We start from the raw sequence: 21,764 nt of genomic DNA, 5'->3' as shown, positions 1-21,764 counted from the left end.
ATACCACTAATGTGTGAATTTGAACTCAACATCTGAAAACATACGTATTGAACCACCACAAATGTGTACTATTGACTTTATTTTCTTTTGAGCAAAGTTTCTTAAGTGTTTGAGTAACAGGACTGAAAGTAACAGGAGTGCATTTTTAGCAAATAATTATTAAATACATGAAATATAGCCACATATAACTTATGCTAATAGCTAGCTGACTTACAGTGATTCAACAAAATAGTTTATTTAAAAAATAAATGATTTAGGTAACAGGACTGTGTCGAGATTTTGAAGATACAGAAAAACAAATGTGTGAGCTTACTTTTGTCCTGCAGAGGATGTGAATGGCACAACTTCCTGTGCATCATGCGACTTGCAGAATATTTTACATTCCTATGTGTTAAAGTAACAGGACTGAGTGAAAACCAAGGCATACCACTAATGTGTGAATTTGAACTCAGCATCTGAAAATACACATATTGAACTACTACAAATATGTACTATTGACATTATTTTATTTTTGTACAATGTTTCTAAGTGTTAGAGTAACAGGACTATAAGTAACAGGATGGAGTTTTTAGCATAGAATTATCAAACACATGAAATATAGCCATGCAGCATTAATGTTCATAGCTTGCTGACTTACAGTGATTCAACAAAATATTTTATTTAAAAAATAAATATTTTAAGTAACAGGACTGTGTCGAGATTTCCAACCCTAGTTATAGTTGATAGATACAGAATTTTTTTTTTACATTTGGCTTGCAGATGATGAGAATGGGCAACTTTCTGTGCACCATGTGACTTGTGGAATATTCCACATTTATTGTGTGAGGGTAACAGGACTTAGTGAAAACCCAGGGACAACATTAAAGTATCATTCTGATCTAAATTGTTTGTGTCTAAACAAAATTAACTTGTAGTATAATTGAAATAAGGAATAACACAAAAAAACATTTGTGAAGGATTTATGATTATCATTCATAGTAAAGTCTAATTTTAAGAAGCGGGAGGAGCAACAAATACGTCCAGTTGAAGGCCATTTGAATGACTATTTTACATTGAATTGATTACATATGCAGTCAGATCAACATGCACAATATTTTGCTTCGTGAAAAAAATATTTTACTGTTAATTTTAGTCTGCATTTATGACATTTATTTCCTAGGGATGCTGATTCAGTGGAATAGTAAAAAGACATTAAAAAAGTGATAGTCTGAAACCTCCTAAAATGGACAATAGAGTTGAACAGCATGGTGTATCTGTGCGGTCTTCCTCTGCATGTGTTAAAGGACTGACATCCTGGTCTGATGTGATTGGAAAGTTACCGAGCTGAGTCAAGTCGGAATAATTACATCAACGGGGTTTAGCATTCCCGCTCAGGCAGCTGCAAAAGATACTAAAGTCCCTCGGATGTCAACAAATCGCATTAACAGCATGGATGACGAGAAGGTGAACACATTTTCCAACTGTGGAAGGTTCCTTTTGAATATGATGTTTTTATAAATTGTCACGAGCAACAATGGAGGCCCGCTTCTACTTGCTTTGCTCGTTCTCACATTTTCACACACACAAAAAAATCCACAACTGGTTTAAATCATCTCCACTCGTCTGATGTGGTGTTCCTGCGAGCCCTCGCCGCAAGGGCTGCATTTCACGCTTTCATTTATCATGTGAATGTAGGCCACGGTTACGAGGTTCATGGCTCAAGTGTTCACGTGGAAAGAGACTCTTCCTGACTTCAATTTACAAATTAATTGGAATCCCACGTGCTTTTTGCATTGCATTTTTATACTAATAAGCAAGTGTCGGAGCAACAGGTGGCGCTACAACACCCGATTGCAAAATCATTGTGGCCAATCATAAACCTGAAGAAAGTCACTTCCGGACACGTCACTGGTGAATTCAGGAAAACGTGTGTGTGATCCGTGACTATAATGAAGATAAAAAGACAAAACAAAAAACTGCTGTCAAAAGAAGAAACAAACTAAAATAAAAGTAATACGCCGCGCGGCGCCGCTGCTGCCCACTGCTCCCCAAAGGGATGGGTCAAATGCAGAGGACAAATTTCACCACATCTAGTGTGTGTGTGACAATCATTGGTACTTTAATCTTTAATCTTTAATCTTAATATACATTTTTCTTACTTTTTTTAAAAGATAATTTTGGGACATATATAACACACAAGATACCGCTTATTAAAAGCAAACAATACAATAGACAAAAGCAAAAATAATTATGAACGAAAAGGTGTTTTCTTTTGTTTATATATGGTCTATTGTGTGTAAAATATTGATATGAATAACTAAAATATTGAATTTATTGTTTTTGCTATGATGTCTAATACAAACTAAAACACTCCGAAATCTAATTTTTAAAGCAGTAAGTGTTTTAATGTTGTATAAATTAATTAATATGTATAATATTATATTTATATTTATTAATATTTTCCAGTATATATATATTTTTTTAATGTAAACAACATATAGGATACACTTAAAAAGAGCATCAGGGGGATTTTGAAAATTTTTTTTTTTTATTGTATTTCATTTATTTATATCATTCTTTAAAATTAACTATTGTAATTTTAAGTCATTTAAGTCATTTCATTTTAAATAAAAAAAACATTATGAATAATACAAAGAAAATAAGGAACCATGCACACGATATGTTTTTAAACGCTATTCTTTAAATGCATTATTGTATTTCTAAGTCACTATATAGTTTTATTAAGTAAAATGTTTTAACAAAAACATAAAAAAGGAATCATGCACACAATTCTTTTATGAACTTTGATTCCTAATACTTTTTAAATGCCTTATTGTATGTATAATTCGTTACAATTGTATTAAATAAAATTTAAAAAACACAGATGTTTTTAAATGTATTGTATGTATTATTATTATGTATTATTGTATATAGTTATTTCAAATTGATTATTTTATTATAAATTTAATTATGTGCAAAAATATGAAAACAAATCTGGCAAAAATAATGACGATATTAAAAAACTAGCAATTATACTCAATTCTTGCATGAAATTAAATGAATGAATATGAATGTAGATATAGCTTACTAGTATAGTCAAGAGTGGTTGAATACATCCTACTTGGTAATAAGACGAGTTTAAAGGCCTGAAGTCCCGACACACATTTTGTTCATGTGCATCAGATGTCAAGGGAGAAATGAACTCCATGCTTGTGGAATGCTGAGTCTTGACTTTCCGCTTCCAATGCTTCTGTTTTTTTGGGGGGTTTTTTGCGATTTATCTTCTTTTCTCCGCGATGGAACTCAGGCAAATCCTCAGTCTGCTCGCAGGTTTTTAATAACCTACTTTTAGATTTATTTAGGGACTTTTTAGACTGAAGACCAAGACATTTGGTCTGCTCGCCATCATGTGATGTAACTTCTAGTGCAGCTTTTTTGCGTTTATTGTGCATTGCATCAGGCAGCATCAACAACAAGGAGCCTAAAATACTTTTTTTGGTACAAATACATGTTAAATGCAGTTTTAAACAAATACATGTTAAATGCAGTAGTTGTCAGTTTATGAGGAGTCAGGATTACAAGTTATGTGTTTGTCTTGTCGTGCAGCCCATGTCAGCTTTATTTTGGACAACATGCTCAGTGCGGAGAACTTGTCTGCTGCTGCAGGCCACAAGAATGTGTTTTTTGTAAATGATACAGAGCATGACACTGCATGAATGTGGTTTCATTCGATCTCTAATCATTATTAAACGAGGTGAGCTTGTGCGCCTCAGGTGAATGCATTCACTGACTAATTCTAGTAAAGCAGCGCTACATAATATTTGGCTTTAGCTTGCATGCTTACATTGACTGCGCTACTGTTTTTTCTGCACTTCTGCTTGCCAGCTTTTGGCCTCTTCTTTCCCCCTCGGGTGCATATGTTTGTTTGGTGTTGGAGGGGAGGACGAATGGGTGCGCTTTCAAAGGCCTGCCTTGTTGCATCCTGCTTAAAATGTGACGTGCAGCATGACAAAATTATTTAACTGCAGCCATTAATTACCCCGTGTGACTCATTATTTCACTTCCATCTTAAAAAAAAAAAGCACATATTTTTCTGTTATATTCTGACACAGTTCAGTTTGAAGCCTGTTGCAAAATGTGCATTCTTGCGGCTACCATGTGTGTCTTGGTTCCACAAGGACCATATGAGTGGGTGCTTTAGGTGTCAGGTATTACCTGCCTGCGGGCGGTGTGTGGGGGTTCATCGCCACCATCTGGAAGAGGTTTGAACTGCAGGTTGGACACAAAAAATTACACATTAAAAATCCATAAAGGCACATTATTCTGTGTATTGCAGCAGGTGGCGCCATAGCCTCTGATCGTAAGACAATTGTAGTCTAGCATGATGAGAGTCATTTCCAGAAAAGTTTAAATAGTAAGAAAGGAAAATTGTGGGCAAAAATGGAATGTGTGCGATATGTGAATATAATAACGATACAGCCACCAAAAGTTGACAAACCACACAAAAATACGACTGGAATCTAAATGTTCTTTAAAATGAATTATGTTTTGCACATATATAGCACTTTTTAAAACGACACTATACAGAAGCAGACAAAACTAAACTATATAGCAAAACACAGTAATTATGAACATGTTTTTTATTATTTTGATTCCTACTACACAAAATATCCAAATTGAATTTTCTATTTTATGACAAATATTTTGAAATATCATTGTTTCAATTATTACGAGTTATAATTTTAAGTAAGTTTAAAAAATAAAAATGCTTCTAATGCAAACCTTTTTTTTCTATGTATTTGTTATTATATTACAAATATTCAGGACAGAATGATAACACAAAATAAAACATTACGCAAAAAGGTGATCAAATAAAATATAAACAGGTAAAAAATACAAATACATCATCTGTGACTTTATCACAAATTGGGAAAACGGTAGAAAATGGTTGGATGGATATTTTGAAATATTTTAGTTTATATGAATATGTTTGACTGATTCAAAATTAAAATATTACAAAACATGTTGTTTTTATTGTGTGTATTTATTTGTTATTACATTACATTTTTTGAAGTACAAAATTAAACTAAAAGGTCATCTAGTATACTAATAAGTAAACAAAAAATACAAATAAATAATCTGTAAAATCATCCAACCACACATAAAAAAGGAATTAAAAATTAATTTTCTGATATTATGATAATGTTTTACATGTGTATACAACTTCTGAAAACATCACTTTACAGACGCAGACAAATCACTAAACAATAGCAAAAATAATTATGGTGATATCATAATTATGTTTATATTTGTTTTGTTATTTATATACACCAATAAAAAATATAAACAATACAAAAATTAACAAAAAAAATGCATTTTAGTATATAATTTTTTTTTAAATATTTTAGAGAAATGGTATTACATATTTCATCCAATTTCTACTGCTTGTCCCTTTTCATATTTATACCGTATTAATTTTTTTTTTTTTACATGTATTGCATTTCTTTATTTTATGTGTTTTTAATTGTTTCATTTAACATAAAAGAGTGAACACAACATGATGAAAAAGGGTATTAAAAATGAAAAAAATTATAAATGAAAAATAAATAAATACAAACATCAGTATTATGTCTTTACTGCAGTGACTAGAAGTATGTACTACTGCTTGAAGCCCAACAAATGGGCTTTTTGCTGCCACCTAGCTGTGGCTATAGGCAACTTCCTGAAGCTACCTCTGATCAGATTTTGACATCACGGTTCAGTTTTTGGATATCAGAATAGAAAATAGACGGCCTCATGACAAAATCAGAGGTTTTTAAGGTTTTTGTTTCCCAAATCGTTCATTGAGGGTCTCCAGATCTGCCATTGTGGTCTCAGGTATTTTGTCTTCTCCTCAGATAGAGATTGGCACACTGGCCCCGCCAGACTACAACTACCCAGTACCAGAGGCCTCCTTGGAGGAGCAGGTGGACCAAGAAGAAGAGGAGGAAGAGGAAGAGCTGCCCCTGAAACCTCAGCTTATCCCTCAGGGCTCAGGCGGGTCCGGAGTTCTCATGGGCCCAGAAACACAGAAAGGTCTGGAAAAAGCTCTGAACGTGAAGGGGTTTTGCGGTAAAAGGGTCTTGGATTTGTGCAAGCAGCATTGCCCTTAATAACTAATCAATTGTAATCTTTTGTCTGTAAGTGCATGTGTTCCATTTAACTAGCTGTCCTCAGTTAAATGTATGTCCATTAATCCCTCATCTTGTCTCTAACAAGAGGTGGAGCTGCGTCTGATGCCCATTGACATCCTTCATGTCTCCGGGGATTTTGGGGGCTCGGTGGGGTCTGGTGCCTCGGGAGCCTCTGGGGTTTCCGGGTCAGGAGGCTCAGGGGACCCGCTGGTCTCAGGCGCCTCCGGGGGTTCCGGGGATATTGTCTTCATCTCTGGGGCTTCTGAGGAGATAATCAGCGGCTCTGGAGAATCAGGGGAGTTCTTGGTATCCGGGGATGTGGATTACTTTATATCAGGGGATTTCTCTGGATCTGGGGGGGTCTCCGGATCAGGGGACCTCCTGATTTCTGGAGATGTCTCCGGATCAGGGGATCTCCTAATATCTGGGGATCTTTCTGGGTCTGGGGATCTCTTGATATCAGGAGATCTCATGGGATCAGGAGATCTCTTGATATCTGGGATGGGATCTGCAACTTCTGGAGCCTCCGGAGACTTTGGCTCTGGAGGATCTGGAATTGTAATAGAATTGGGGTCCGGAGGGTCCGGTATTGCCACTGGAGGGTCTGGGGACCAGTCTGGTTCTGGGTTCTCGGGAGATCTTCTGACCTCAGGTGCCTCGGGAGGCTCTGGGGTTTCTGGGGACACGGATGAGTCCGAGGTCCCAGGGATAACATTATTACCTGGAGGTTAGTACTTGGGGAACATGAGGAACGCTACCTCTTCATTTTGTTTGATCTTCATTGTGAGTGAATGAGTTGACTGAATGTCCATCCCACCTCTTGTCCCCTTAATGTGTCTCCTAACCCCTCCACCTTGGCTTAAACAAGAGGAGGAGCTGCCTCTCCTTCCTACAACTAGTCCACAAGAAGCATCAGGTACTTCTGGGGATTTCTCAGGAGTTTCAGGAACCTCAGGGGATCTGGGAGTCTCTGGAGACATAGAGGTCTCTGGAGCCTCTGGAACTTCTGGTGTCTCTGGCTCCGGAGACACGGAGCAGCCTGATATAACTCTGATCCCTGACACTAAAGGTCAGTATTTAATCTAGATCCAGGATGACAGAAGTACAATTGTTATAAATCTGTTTTTGCTTACTAACTAAAGATTGATTTCCATTTAACTCCTGTTAAATGCAACAAAAACTTCCTTGAGTAACACTGCTAACTACCGCGGCAAACAGTCCCAGACTGGTTGCCAGACTTGTGATCCATGCTTGTCTAACCCATTTCTTCAACGCCTAATCTTGTCTCTAACAAGAGGAGGGGCTGCTTCCCACACAAGAGACCCCTCAGGAGGGTAGTGGTGGTGTTGAGGAGACACTGGGCTCTGGCCTTCCAGAGCCAGATGAACCTGAAGAGCCTGATGTTGACAGGACAGGTGAGCACAGAACCGGGAGAGGAACTTAGGAGTTCTCCTGGTCTTGGATGAGGAGCTTTCCTGGTTCAAACCATCACATTGTCAAATGCCGTAAATGCTCTAATTACAGCCAAAGTGTTTATTGACCTAGACTACAACAAGGACATGATATTAATTGGAAGGAGTTATTTACAAAATCATATAACACTAAAAATAAATGTAGCTTTTGGCTACTTAGAGACCGACTCGAGTGATGATTTACTTTTATAGACCATGCAAGCAGCAACTATAGGAGACTCTTTGGTTAGTTGAATGGGAGGCGTTAATTGGAGTATTCACAGTATGCGTTCTGCGTCTTGTTATTACACTTGTCCTTGTATTCTCCAGGCATGCCCACATGCTTGCTATGCACGTGCCTTGGTGGTTCAGTCTACTGCGATGACTTAAAGCTGGACAGCGTCCCCCCTCTGCCCAAGGACACCACTCACTTCTACGCCCGCTACAACAGGATTACCAAGATCAACAAGTCGGACTTTGCCTCCATGAGTATGTCACGCTTGACCCTGGAGTGAGCTTTCAGGGCAAAGACCTGACAATGTGGTCTAACGTGTTTCTAGACAAGCTTAAGAGGATCGACCTGACCGCCAACGAGATCTCGTCCGTCGACAGCAGGGCATTTATGGGTCTGCCCGAGCTGGAGGAGCTGGTGATTCGGGAAAACCACATCTCGCAGCTGCCCGCCCTGTCGGAGACCATGACCTTGATTGACGCCAGCCACAACAACATTGACTCCAAGGGGATTACCAAAGAGGCCTTTAAGGTAAATGATGTACAGTATATCCACTTTCACAGCACAGAAATACTAAAAAGCATGTTATGTCACATTCTTAAAACATTCAACTAAATCGTTTAATGCATCAAGGACATGACCGGACTGCTGTACCTGTACCTGACTGACAACAAGATCGATTACATCCCTGTTCCTCTGCCACACAGTCTGAGATCTCTACATCTACAGGTATAAGGATCTTTCATTTACTCAAAATTTGGGGTGTTTTGATAAAGCGTTTTCACTTCCGATAAAATGGAACCTTAAGTATTGGCCGATACCAATATTGATCCAATCCAATATCAGTACGAATCATGCAGACTTTTATTGTTTTGTAGTGTGGAATCTTAGAAACGTTGACTAAAGTGAAATTAGTCAAACAGAGAACAATGCTAGGTTTAAAAAACAATCTATTTATTATTAACTGTCTTGAATGGACTTATGCTGTCTTTGAGTTGAAGTGGAGTGTTTTTTGACGACACGGAATATACAATAATTAACTAAGTTAAGCTAATGATGCAGTAAATTGAATGATGCGTACACGTTTGTTACTGGATACGTTGTAATACGCATCTGCCTTGGAGACTGTAAGTGTAAGTAATATGCAACTATAATTATTTCATAGTTGTATTATATTGACAAATTTGCTGTTTTAGACTGCAATGTTGTTCAAATAAGTACACTTAATTCGTATGTCTAGCTTGTGTGCTATTGTGGGCAATCTCTGAATGTGTAACGGCTGTGCAATGGCGCCACCGCCGCCGCGGACTCTTTCCGTTTCCATTCAAGTCAATGTGTCAATTTCCACATTAGGCGGCACCCTGCCGGTGCCGTACCACATCCCTGCCCTGAATATATGCAGGGCTTCTATTTTTGCCGGTCACTGCAACAGATCGGCTCAATTAAGCTAAAATATGCTTGTGTGGGGCAGAAAAGACACACACAAACACAAAATAAATTATCCAGTTTACTTTCAAAATAAAATACTATAAGTTGGATCTTATTTTACACTTCGAAATTTTCTAATGGGCAGGGATGGACCTGAAGTCAACTTGTAAATGTTTTTAAACGTAATTTCACCTCGTTCACACAAATAGATGAGGACATGCTGATTCTGAAGGGTCCGAAATCAAATAATCATTTTACAGGCATATCCAGGGCAGTTATTTAGGGGCCTTTGTCAAATACCAGCTGATACAGGGGTCAGGAAAGCAGGGGAGTGGTTAGTGGGAGTACAATGTGTTTGTGTGTGTGTCTGTGAACAACGCTCACCAGGAATGATGTTATTGTTATGTTGTTGCTTGCTACAAATAGGAAAATAAAGTTGTCGCTCTGCAAGGCAAAACTTCCACGAGGCAAGTCAGTGCCGTCACATAGCTGGAGACGTTCTGCAGTGTTGCTGTTCAGCCGCCGTTACGTATCTCGAATGGCAGGACTGAGTTTTTTGCTTGCTCTTCTGGAAGGATAAGAAAACATTTTGTGTTTTGCTTTACCAAAACTCCACTTATCATGTTATTACGCACGGATTAGCGAGATTTCGTAAAAGCCTGCGCTACCTCACTGCACCGTGGAGCCGCAACAATGTGGTGGTGGGGATTGGCGGATGGCGGAGACTATCCGTCGCGGCGCAGTTCAGCAGCCGTTAAGCATCCAGTGGAAATCCGGGGTCACACATTTAGATGTTAACTGGCTGTCCAGCTTTACACAAACAGACACGCTGCAGGACTGGTTGTGTCGGAGCTCATATCTCCGAGTGCGGATGCAAGCCTGCTAATATTGGACTGATATCCAATATCAATATTAGGTTGGGACACCCCTGCTTAAAATAATACAGTATTGTTCAAATTGTTACTGTTAGACTTGTATGCAACTTTGCAATTTCCTCCAAAGAAACCATGGAAACTATTACATCTTTTGTATCTTTTTTTTCTAATTTATTGGAGATTACTTGCTAGCTATGCACAGTTTTATTATGTTTCATTTAAAAAATATTTCAGCAGTTTACGCAAACGCTAAGCAGTTTTATGTTTTGCATATTGTTTCCTTACTGTACCCTAAATTATGGTTCTGCAATACTGAAAATGTTGATCTCGGTCCATCTCATAGCCAATCGGGGCTGGCTCCTGGCATAAACAATCTATGCAGTTGTTTAGGGCCACAACCACTAGGGGGCACATGCTAGGAAAGGCTCTGACCACATTCAAGTCAATTTAGAAAATAAGTCTTAAGTACATTTACCTGGGGGCTTCTGGAGGCAGAGTCGGGTTGAAGTTGTACCTTAATCAACGTTTTAACCACGCGACTATATTTGTCTGCAGCTTGTCTCTAGTTTAACTGTTGTTTATTAAAGAGTTCTGGACCAATATTGACTTTCGAAATTGACTTTCTTGACCCACATTAATTTTTGGTACAAGCGTGACTTGTACTTAGCGGAAGTAGCTGCGTCACGTAGGCGGGACCAAAAAGTTGTCATTCGCCCTGTGATTGGACAGCGGGAATATATAGCTGAACATTTGATAGGCTTTTGGAACGATGTACCCAGTTCCGTGATTGGCTGCAGCAAGATAGATCCAGTCCCTCGATTGGACACAGACACATAGATGGACCGGCGAAGGCTATTGGCTGCCACATGAGATAGGCTCCAGCGACCCCCCGCGACCCCAAAAGGGACAAGCGGTAGAAAAATGGATGGATGGATGCAGACTATCAGCTTCATTTCCATCCATCCATCCATTTTCTCCCATTTGTGTAAAATGGGGAAGAATTGGGTGGAGGGGGAGTAAGTAAAACATTTAAATGAAATAATTTAATATATCATTACATCATGAATGAATTCAATCGTAGAATAAATAAATCCTGAAATAATTAGGTAAATTATGAAATAATTACATCCTGAAATATTTATACTGTTAAATAATTAATACAATCATTAAATGATTAATTAAAATGTGAAATAATTAAATCGTGAAATAATTACATTTAACAATTTCACAATTTAATTATTTAACAGTAGATTTCACATTGGATGAATTATTGAAACGTTTAAGTAACTATTTAAAGATGTATTTATTTGTTAAATTCTGCCCATTTGGTAATTTGCCCAATGTTCAATCATAATTATGATTCCTTTAAGACAGACCTGGGCAAATGAAGGCCCGGGGGCGGCTTGCAGCCCGTTGAACTTTTCAATTTGGCCCGGACATTCCCAAATAATGTTTTTAGACCTTTCTAAATGGAAACTGTAGCTGCCATTATGATGTGCAGTGATGTTTTCAAATTAGCGCAAGTCTTGAACTATACAAAGGATTTCAATGGTTGGAATCTGCGCTTTTGCATGATATACTAGTTACTATGGTAATCTAAGTCAAAGCAGCTCAGAAGAGGCACCAAGCAAAGCTTAGTGATATATCAGATGTATCAGATTGTAAGTGGGGTGTTTTTTTACCCTTCACATTCATATTTTGCTGGGTTTATTGTATTTTTGTTGCGTTTTGCTTGATTCTAAAATATGTCAATCGAGAGGGGGTGTGACGTTCATATGTTGTCAATATTCAGTGTTTTATCTGTCATAATTAATATTATAAATCCCACATTCTTTATTTTCATGTGTCTCATTCAGTAAAAACACATAAAATTCCATTCCATTTTTAATGCGGTCTGTCATAACCTTTTGAGCATTCAATCAGACATTATTGTGAGGTTTTGCAATAGTGTTCCTAAACATCAGATATACCGGCCCCTATACACATTTTTTTCTCTAAATTTGGCCCCCCGTGTCAAAATAATTGCCCAGGCCTGCTTTAAATGATAAATGATAAATGGGTTATACTTGTATAGCGCTTTTCTACCTTCAAGGTACTCAAAGCGCTTTGACAGTATTTCCACATTCACCCATTCACACACACATTCACACACTGATGGAGGGAGCTGCCATGATGCAAGGCGCTACCAGCACCCATCAGGAGCAAGGGTGAAGTGTCTTGCCCAAGGACACAACGGACGTGACTAGGATGGTAGAAGGTGGGGATTTAAGAGTAGGTTTCTTTATTATTTTCTCTGAGGTATCTCCCACAGGTGAGTCGGCCTCAGCTATAACACACTACATTTCTTTCTTTTAACCAGGTTTACTGTCGAATAAAGAGAAGGGCTGTGTTTTAATAGCCTTTACATGAGACACAGCGAGTCACAAGTTCCACAAACATGAACGCACTCACACACAGTCACTGAATGGCGATACTTTAAATGTGAACAAGTGACGGCCACCACAAAATGAATAGCTGTGTTTCAGGCTAGCGTCACCTCCAGGAAAAAGCTTGATTCCACAGCGCATCCAAGGTGATCCGAAGCGTGTATTAAATATCATGAAATGATTGCACTCTGACAGGAGAAGTCTTGTTGGAAGTGGTGCTTCACATTCACTGATCTTACTTTAAAAGACATCGATGAATTGTGGACATGTAGCTTCGTGCACTATCATGCAGGTAATCATGTGCAGGTGTAGCGCGTCAACTTTTCACAGGAATCGTCCTTAACATCCACCAAATGTTTACTTTTGTCCTTGTCTCAATAAATACAGATTACGGTTTCCTTTTTCCTTCCTACGTGTCTTTTCCAGAAAATTGAGTTTTTTACTTTTGTAGTGGCTGTTACTGAGACATTACGCGGGCTCCTGAGTTAGTGTTGCTGATGCAATAATGTGACTCTTACACAACCAGATAATATATGTGTTGTCATTACAAAAAAATAGGAATTAGCCCCCAAATTGGTAAAAAAAAAAACGAACACAGCACCGCATCACATGTACACAGCGGCAGTCATTAGTACTGCATGCTGTCATAGTTGGTGCCCATCCATATCCATCCATTTTCTACCGCTTGTCCCTCTCGGGGTCGCGGGAGGTGATGGAGCCTATCTCAGCTGCATTCGGGGTGTGTTTTTCTTTATTTCTTGCATTGAACTAAGAGAGCTAAGACTGCCAAGTAAAATTCATTGTGTGTTAAACATACTTGACTAATAAAGCTGATTCTGATTTTTAAAAGTGTCCCGTTGCATTTTGGGATATCCGCTAAACAGAACTTTGACTCAAATTACTCGTGAATTTAGCTGCCTTTAAAGGCCTACTGAAACCCACTACTACCGACCACGCAGTCTGATAGTTTATATATCAATGATGAAATCTTAACATTGCAACACATGCCAATACGGCCGGGTTAGATTAGTAAAGTGCAATTTTAAATTTCCCCCGAAATGTTCTGCTGAAAATGTCTCGGTATGATGACGTTTGCGCGTGACGTCACGGATTGTGCGGACATATTGGGACACCATTGTGGCCAGCTATTAAGTCGTCTGTTTTCATCGCAAAATTCCACAGTATTCTAGACATCTGTGTTGGTGAATCTTTTGAAATTTGTTTAATGAACAATGAAGACAGCAAAGAAGAAAGCTGTAGGTGGGATCGGTGTATTAGCGGCTGGCTACAGCAACACAACCAGGAGGACTTTGAGTTGAATAGCAGACGCGCTACCGTGAGTACGCAGCTTTGGCTTCCAAACATTTGATCGCTTGCCCGTACGTGCGTGCCGCTATGTGCATGTCACGTACGTAACTTTGGGGAAATATATGTGCTGTACGAACTTTACGGAGGTGAACGGTACTTTGGGCTGTGGGATTGAGTGTGTTGTGCGGGTGTTTGATTTGTATTGGTGGGTAATATGGACGGGAGGGGGGAGGTGTTTCTTATGCGGATTAATTTGTGGCATATTAAATATAAGCCCGGTTGTGTTGTGGTTAATAGAGTATATACTGTATATGTCTTGTGTTTATTTACTGTTTTAGTCATTCCCAGCTGAATATCAGGTCCCACCCGCCTCTCACAGCATCTTCGTAATCTGAATCGCTTCCACTGCCCTCTAATCCTTCACTCTCACTTTCCTCATCCACAAATCTTTCATCCTCGCTCAAATTAATGGGGAAATCGTCGCTTTCTCTGTCCGAATCGCTCTCGCTGCTTGTGGCCATGATGGTAAACAATGTGCAGATGTGAGGCGCTCCACAACCTTGTGACGTCACGCTACTTCCGGTACAGGCAAGGCTTTTTTATCAGCGACCAAAAGTTGCGAAGTTTATCGTCGATGTTCTCTACTAAATCCTTTCAGCAAAAATATGGCAATATCGCGAAATGATCAAGTATATGACACATGGACCTGCTATCCCCGTTTAAATAAGAACATTTCATTTCAGTAGGCCTTTAAATACTATCTACACCTGAATTATTCTATATTTCATATTCCTGTGTGATCGTTGGATTACAAGTGTGAAAACTAAGAAGTACTTCATTATATGATGGGATGGAACTGCTTGTATTTTCTAAATATGATTGGAGCTGAGATAGGCTCCAGCGCCCCCCGCGACCCCGAAGGGAATAAGCGGTAAAAAAAAATGGATGGATGGTCTTGTTTTTAAATTGTTATACACAGTTTATATGTTTTACCAATATTTAAATGTGATACCAATATTTCGATGTAATTTATTATGCAAAATTAGTTTTAATAATACTACATAAAATGCGATACATACAGTGCATAAGCAAAGTATTCGCAGCGCTTCACTTATTCAAAATGCTATGATACAGCCTTATTCTAAAATGGAGTTTGTAAACAATACATAGCAGTAACATGACATAACAATACGTACAGCACGACAAAAACACATATTTGTTAAAGTTAAAATACAGAGATCGGATCAGGTTTATATACTTTAGATAAAAATGATGACCAAATTTTTGTCCCTTCGATAGCTCAGTTGGTAGAGCGGAGGACTGTAGTGGTGAACGCCGTCATCCTTAGGTCGCTGGTTCAAATCCGGCTCGAAGGATTTTTGTCAAATGGAATGTTTTGCTTTACTTTTCAGCGTAACAACATACAGTCGATGCACGACGACACGTTCTGCAACCTGCACGACTTCAGCTACATCCGGAACGCCCTGGAGGACATCCGCCTGGACGGCAACCCCATTAACCTGAGCCGAACCCCGCAGGCGTACGTCTGCCTGCCCCGCATCCCCATCGGGGACCTCATTTAATGACCACGGCGAGCACGACCCCACGCACGCATCACTGTTCATATATACACGTTGACCCGCCACGCGCATGCGCATGTGGACACGCGCACATCCTCCATACCACTCTGCGTGGATATTTCGTGTACCAGAGGAGGTCCATAAACGCATGAGATGCGAGTGGCACACACACACACACACACACAACAAATAACTGTTCCACAACTTGAATTAGGAGTATAAAAAAAAAACTCAAATGAATGTTTCTGTCTGCCCGCAACCGCTCATTTTTTTTGTTGGAATATTGTTTTGTTTTGTAAAGATTAAAATATAAATATTATAAAATTAATGTCAACTCTCTTGGGAAATTTTGAGTTTTATGGAAGGTCACATTTGAGCATGTTAATGCAATAAAAAACGCATTTTGAACACAAATCATTTGTTGTATAGTCTGTACTGTAATTATATTTGATTTGTGCACAATAGCCTATTCCAAAGAGTCTAGACCAGTGGTGTTTAATGTACGGCCTGAGGGGCATTTGCTACAAATTGTGGAAATTAAATTCAATAAATAAAAAAAACAGCATAAATGGGAAAAAGAGAAAAAGAGTAAAGAGAAAAAGTTGACATGTTGATATTACTAATAAAAAGGTAAAAGTTTGGACACTCCTGGTCTGGACGGTTATTGAATTATGCTAAAAGCATGCTATTGTGTGCTCTGTATGGAATAACCACAAGTCAATAAAGTTGTTTTGACCTCTGCGGGAAAAAGTGGAGTGGCTCAAAGTTGTTTTTATTATTGAGTATATGACAATGAATAATTCAATGACTGAACTGAAATGACTTAAGCAGATTTAGAAAAGTATGTCTCTCTAGAAAAATAGACATAAAAAATAGACAATCCTCTCAAATGCTGTCAATGAGTTTTTCGAACAACTGCAGGAAGCGCTCCCTGCGGTCCTGAGAGCCGTCGTCCTTTGTCGTCCCACACGAGGACGCCGGGGTTGTTTCCCCCAGCGCCGCCTTCCGCCGCTTCTTGTCCCACGCCAACATCTCGTTCTCCCGCGCCAGCACTACTGTTTCCCTCTCGATCAGCAGCCTCTCACGCTCCAGCAGGACTCGGTCCCGCTCCAGGACGGCGGTCTCGCGCTCCAGCAGGGCTCTGTCTCGCTGCAGGGCCAGTTGCTCCTGCGCCATGTACCGCCTTCCCACGTCCTCATCTTGATGGTTGCCGTTGAACTCCGTGCTACCTCCCATGCCATCCTCCTCCATCGAGGAGTCGCCATCGTGGCCGTCTCCATTCAGTGTAACCTCGATTTCTACACCTTCGGTCTGCACTTTAACTGGAGAGACCGTCTCGGTGGTTAACCTTCTCTTCTTGGCTTTGGGGACAGATGAGTAATAGCCTTTATCCTGAGGGGAGATTACCAGAATGGGGGCACTGCCTTCCAGTCTGCCCTCCATGGCGTCATCCATCAGGTTAAAGGGAGGCCATTTGTCACGATGGTCCTGGTCTTTGAGCACCTGTGGCAAAACAAACATGTGTCAAATGCATCACAGGTGTTTTCAATTCCCTTTTAAAAGTATACCTTGTATTTTTTCCGCAGGTTTTCCCATTTTTTGGAGGCTTGCCGGTGGTTCATCCTATCTTGCAAGCCCATGTGTCTGATTATGGCCCTTTAAACGACAACAATCAGATTTACCAATCAATTTGAAGCACATTGAAGTAAACTCCATTCCTACAGACCTCCATGCCCACATGGATGTATTTTTCTTCCCGGAGAAGAGATAATTATTTGACACCCTCAGCTTTACAAAGTCTTCAGTTTCCTGTGGACTCACTAGACGAGATAAACAGACACAACAAAATGACCAAAATTACAACAATGAGGGGGGAAGTGTTTCCAAAATGCACATTCTAGTTGTCAAACGTACAGAGCGTCGTGAATGCAGTGCAAACACGAACGTCAATACAACTTCACCGTCACCTTTTTTGTGGCAGTTATGTTTGTGTTAGGCACATTCAAAAACAATATAACAGGAGTTTTATTGCATCATAGCGACTATGATAAAAATGGCCGTTATATTTCCCAGGTTTTTGAGATTCAGAAAATTATCTTTATAGTTGTTAACATTTATGGATACAACTCAGTGCCTGACAATAACATTTTGTTTAGTGAGGTGGAAAACAGAATTCTACATTGGCTTGGCAATTTTCCAAATGCCTTTATACTTGTAGGAGATTTCAACACTGTCCTTGACAATTCAGTTGATAAATGGCCACAAGGCTTTTCAAAATAATCTAAAATGACTAATGCAAAGGCTTGATTTAATTGATGCTTGGAGATCTAAAAATCCTGATAACACATCCTTTATCTAGTCTAATAAGTCAAGCTCAAGAAAGTCTAGAATAGATATGTGGTTAATTTCTAACGCACTGCAAGACAATGTTACAATACAAACACACTCCCAACCCTCATCCAACGCCCCTCACCACCACCGCTTAATTCTTCTTCGGAGTTATGGACGGCTAGTAGCGCTTTATAGCAGCAGGCCGGCCTCCAGGGCCCCAAATCCCCCCTCTGTTGCGAGTTGTTGTGACTTTATGTAACATGTTTATGTGTGCTATGCTAGATTAGGTTTTTTCCCTTGGACTCAGTCTGGACCCCCTCCCGAGGGTCCAGCCTTTGACTGATATTTTTTACTCTTCCCCCTTTCCCAATATCACCTTTTCCCCACCTTTTTTAAGGAGCGCCGTAAGTGGCTGATCCGTTGGCGGTCCCGACTTGTCTCCCTGTAACGTATGTCTGCTCTTAGTGGGACTGTGCCGAAAATGAAATTTCAGTTCTTATGTGTCTTGTACTTGTTAAAGAATGGACAATAATAAAGCATCTTGAATCTTGTTACTGTTAAAACTCTCTCCACCCCTTTGAAAATTGTCCAAATAACTCATACTGGAAACTCAATAGTTTGGTTTTATGTCATGAAGCAGTTACAATGAGGATTAAAGAACTAATAAAAATTTTTGGGAATAAAGCCAAGACCCAAAAACATTACGATAGAAATTGGGAACTCCTTAAATATGAGGTAGGTAAATTTATTAGAAAATATTGCGGTCATCTAGCTAAGAAAAAGCGATCTGAAGAAGAAAATGTGATTTCCATCATTACTGCGTTATCCTCTATATCAGTGGTTCTCAAATGGGGGTACGCGTACCCCTGGGGGTACTTGAAGGTATGCCAAGGGGTACGTGACATTTTTTTTAAATGTCTGTCAAAAAGAACTGTGAAAAGAAATGCAATTCAGTGTTGACAGCTAGATTTTTTGTGGACATGTTCCATAAATATTGATGTTAAATATTTCTTTTTTTGTGAAGAAATGTTTCGAATTAAGTTCATGAATCCAGATGGATCTCTATTACAATCCCCAAAGAGGGCACATTAAGTTAATGATTACTTCTATGTGTAGAAATCTTTATTTATAATTTAATCACTTGTTTATTTTTTAACTAGTTTTTAATTATTTTTACATCTGTTTTTCCAAATAGTTCAAAAGACCACAACAAATGAGCAATATTTTGCACTGTTATACAATTGAATAAATCAGAAACTGATGACAGTGCTGTATTTTACTTCTATATCTCTTTTTTTCAACCAAAAATGCTTTGCTCTGATTAGGGGGTACTTGAATTAAAACAATTTCACAGGGGGTACATCACCGAAAAAAGGTTGAGAACCACTGCTCTATATGTCCAGATAATATGTCAGCAGAAGAAAAAGAAAGGCTCTTAGAAAGTCAAAGTAAATTAGACAAAATGTATCAATCGAAAGTGAAAGGAGCTTTTGTAAGATCTAGTAAACAATGGTTGGAGGAAGGTGAACAGAATTTGGCGTATTTCTTTCGATTAGAAAAATTGCAGGCTCAAAATAACACCATTGATCAACTGAAATAAACAATATGGTTTGGAATGATGCAAAACAGGTTGCAAATGATTGTTCCCAATTTCTTAAAAATATGTACAATAGTCAATCCTGTGAAAGTGATGCTGTTTCGTTTATGGATGCCTTAACTGATACTAAATCAATCAGCACAGCTGACCAAGAATTCTGTGACCGTCCAATCTGTCTCAAGAATTTCTCAACCCTTTTAAGGTCCCTGTGACTCCCAAACAATTTGCCATTGTATTTGATGCCGTTTCAACAGGTGTTGTTATGTTGTACAGGGATTATTCATTTCCTCCTTCTGCTGTAACAATTGTGAATGATCCACTTGACACTCCTGTGGGGAAATAATAGAACAATATGCAGCTTATTCCAAAATGATTGTGTGTCTGTCTCCTATGTAATTGCACTCTGGAATAATGTTGTGAAGGACATCTGCTGAGTCAAGATGTGGTCTCTTCCTAACAGGTATTTACTTATGAACAAAGTCAAAGAGATTTATTTTAAAATCATTCATGGTTATTACCCTGTAAAGACTGTGATGGTTAGATACAAGAAGGACATTGATGTTACCTGCACTTTATGTAACATGCATCCAGAGACTGTTTACCACCTGTTTTGGACTTGTGAAAGCACTCGATCACTATGGCATTCATCTTTGACAATATTTATGACAAATTTGTGCTTTGTCTTAAAGATGTGCTATTTGGATTTACGCAGTATGAGAAAACATTTTAAAGAGGAATTTTACCTTTGCAACCCCATAATAGTATTGGCTAATTTTGATATTCATAAGGTTCTCAATACCCAACCTGTTCTGTGTGCCTTTAAAAAAGAGTTAGAACTTTACTTTAAAACGTTATCTACATCTAAAAACCAAAAAGCTGTGAAAACTATGATGCTATAGTCCAAATTCTAACTATTTACAGAACTTGTGTGAGCCTATAACTAAACACATTACTATATATATATACATATATATACTTTACATTCTACTAGAATTACTTTTTTGAATTAACAACCCCCTGGCGCTGTATTGTACTGTTTTTGTACTTGTTTTAACTGTCCTTGTGCATGTGTTTGTTTGTAAATGTTGAACTTAATAAATAAAGATGTATATATATTAAAAAAAAAAGTTATGTTTGTGTTACTGTTACCATGATTTTATTTTTTGTAATCGTTATTTCAATAACAATTTAAAAAAAACTCTTATAAAACACCAAACAAACGTTATTTATGATTAGAGTATTTTGAAACCCAAAACGAACATGTGTTCAGCAATGTTAATTGGCAAATAAATCCATTATTTTTCCTACTTTATTTACATAAAATACATCAAATTCACTATAGTAATAATTTAAAAGTACACTTTTTGTTATGCCGCATATATAGATTTAAGTTAAGTGAAAAAAATCCAATTTAAAAAAATTAATTAGTTGATGGGAGTCAGTAGCGCCCCCGTGTGTCATTCATTGCAATGACAGAAGAGTGAAAGTGGTTGAAATTGTGGCGATAATATTTCCGTTTTTTTTAAATCTACCCCGATTACATTTGTATAGTTGTGTTCTCTTTCACTAGAATGTAGCTATTTTGTCCATACAAAACATACAAGACATTCAAATATCACAGCACATGCCGTCACAGATGCTCCGTCTTAATAAATTGCTCGAATAGAGGTGAAGTGTTCTGCGCGCATGCGTGGACCAATCAGGTCTTTCACGCCGATCGGGTAGTGACACAAAAGCTATGCGTACAACTACAGGAAGTCAAGAAAAACACTTAATAGTCACATATGTTGCATAATGTATGATGAATTAAACTAACACATTTAATATTGCAACAGTTGTATCAACTTTTATAAAACCTGTACAAATTAGGTATTGCCCCTTCCTTGACGTCCATCCTTAATTTACCGTAGATTGCGTACTTCGTCGGTCGCCATTTTCAACCGTTCTCGTAAGAGCGTCGTCGTTTTACTTTATTGAAGAAAAATCCAACTTACATTTATAAATAAGCTCCACACGGTTAACTTTGTCGTATGTTGTATTCGTGTAAGCATGATCTTGGGTCTCCATTTCGACCAGGGTTTATGAACACCATGAAGTGCACTTCGAAGGGAATGGACGCCCTCTCATCTGAATTTGAAGGACCCTACGCTCTTCTTCTGGTGCTTCCCAAACCGCCATTTTTCTTAACGGCGCCACCTAGCCTTGTGGCTGTTTCAAACAAAATACAAACACAGGGATGTGGCAATCGTTGCAGTGTTATCGTTAATATGCTCGATTTTCCTACGTAATATCAACATTGTTGTCTAACTACTAAATTATTATAACTTGTCATATACAGCGCTTTAATTTAAATACTTTCCGGTACCTATGTGACCTCTAGAGGC

The 21,764-nt window shown here is 38.6% G+C and overlaps 2 protein-coding genes, 1 long non-coding RNA gene and 1 other non-coding gene across 5 annotated transcripts in view; 2 read left to right on the top strand and 2 right to left on the bottom strand.

Annotated features, from left to right (window-relative positions):
* LOC133661556 (uncharacterized) overlaps positions 1-10,823 on the bottom strand; it is a 28,101-nt gene extending 17,278 nt beyond the window's left edge. Inside the window, exons 1-2 of the long non-coding RNA XR_009827954.1 lie at positions 10,614-10,823; positions 4,195-4,248 (exon numbers count right to left, since the gene is read on the bottom strand). This is a non-coding gene — a long non-coding RNA (uncharacterized LOC133661556). The remainder of the gene's footprint in view (positions 1-4,194; positions 4,249-10,613) is intronic.
* The window catches only part of epyc (epiphycan), a 21,777-nt gene extending 5,687 nt beyond the window's left edge, over positions 1-16,090 (top strand). Inside the window, exons 3-10 of the mRNA XM_062064824.1 lie at positions 5,877-6,054; positions 6,238-6,879; positions 7,021-7,221; positions 7,448-7,567; positions 7,934-8,092; positions 8,164-8,366; positions 8,469-8,564; positions 15,285-16,090. Of these exons, the coding sequence (XP_061920808.1) occupies positions 5,877-6,054; positions 6,238-6,879; positions 7,021-7,221; positions 7,448-7,567; positions 7,934-8,092; positions 8,164-8,366; positions 8,469-8,564; positions 15,285-15,455 (1,770 nt within the window). The 3' untranslated portion in view covers positions 15,456-16,090. The remainder of the gene's footprint in view (positions 1-5,876; positions 6,055-6,237; positions 6,880-7,020; positions 7,222-7,447; positions 7,568-7,933; positions 8,093-8,163; positions 8,367-8,468; positions 8,565-15,284) is intronic.
* trnay-gua (transfer RNA tyrosine (anticodon GUA)) lies at positions 15,162-15,248 on the top strand. The gene is given in 2 exon segments: positions 15,162-15,198; positions 15,213-15,248. It is a non-coding gene; the product is annotated as a tRNA-Tyr (tRNA).
* On the bottom strand, positions 16,068-21,571 carry si:dkeyp-38g8.5 (uncharacterized protein LOC568385 homolog). Of its 2 annotated transcripts, XM_062064829.1 has the most exons (4): positions 21,375-21,571; positions 17,179-17,272; positions 17,021-17,108; positions 16,071-16,955 (listed from the first exon to the last, which is right to left on the bottom strand). In XM_062064829.1, the coding sequence occupies exons 1-4, from the start codon at positions 21,445-21,447 to the stop codon at positions 16,338-16,340; spliced, it is 873 nt and encodes a 290-aa protein (XP_061920813.1). In that variant the 5' UTR covers positions 21,448-21,571; the 3' UTR covers positions 16,071-16,337. The 2 variants fall into 2 exon arrangements, with proteins under 2 accessions (XP_061920814.1, XP_061920813.1); XM_062064830.1 differs by lacking the exon at positions 17,179-17,272 and having other exon boundaries at positions 16,068-16,955; positions 21,375-21,495.
* Positions 21,572-21,764: the final 193 nt, after the last annotated feature.

Source organism: Entelurus aequoreus, linkage group LG12 (genome assembly GCF_033978785.1).
Source record: "Entelurus aequoreus isolate RoL-2023_Sb linkage group LG12, RoL_Eaeq_v1.1, whole genome shotgun sequence".
NCBI lineage: Eukaryota > Metazoa > Chordata > Actinopteri > Syngnathiformes > Syngnathidae > Entelurus > Entelurus aequoreus.
The sequence above is the reverse complement of the archived record's forward strand: the minus strand, read 5'-3'. Positions and strand labels throughout refer to the sequence as shown.

Excerpts from the sequence above, each read along its gene's own strand:
- si:dkeyp-38g8.5 (XM_062064829.1), bottom strand. The coding sequence starts at position 21,447 with ATGGAGACCCAAGATCATGCTTACACGAATACAACATACGACAAAGTT. Across the intron at positions 17,273-21,374 it reads TGTGGAGCTTATTTATAAAT|TGAGTCCACAGGAAACTGAA; the intron begins GTAAGTTGGATT and ends TATCTCGTCTAG. Across the intron at positions 17,109-17,178 it reads ACATCCATGTGGGCATGGAG|GGCCATAATCAGACACATGG; the intron begins GTCTGTAGGAAT and ends TGTCGTTTAAAG.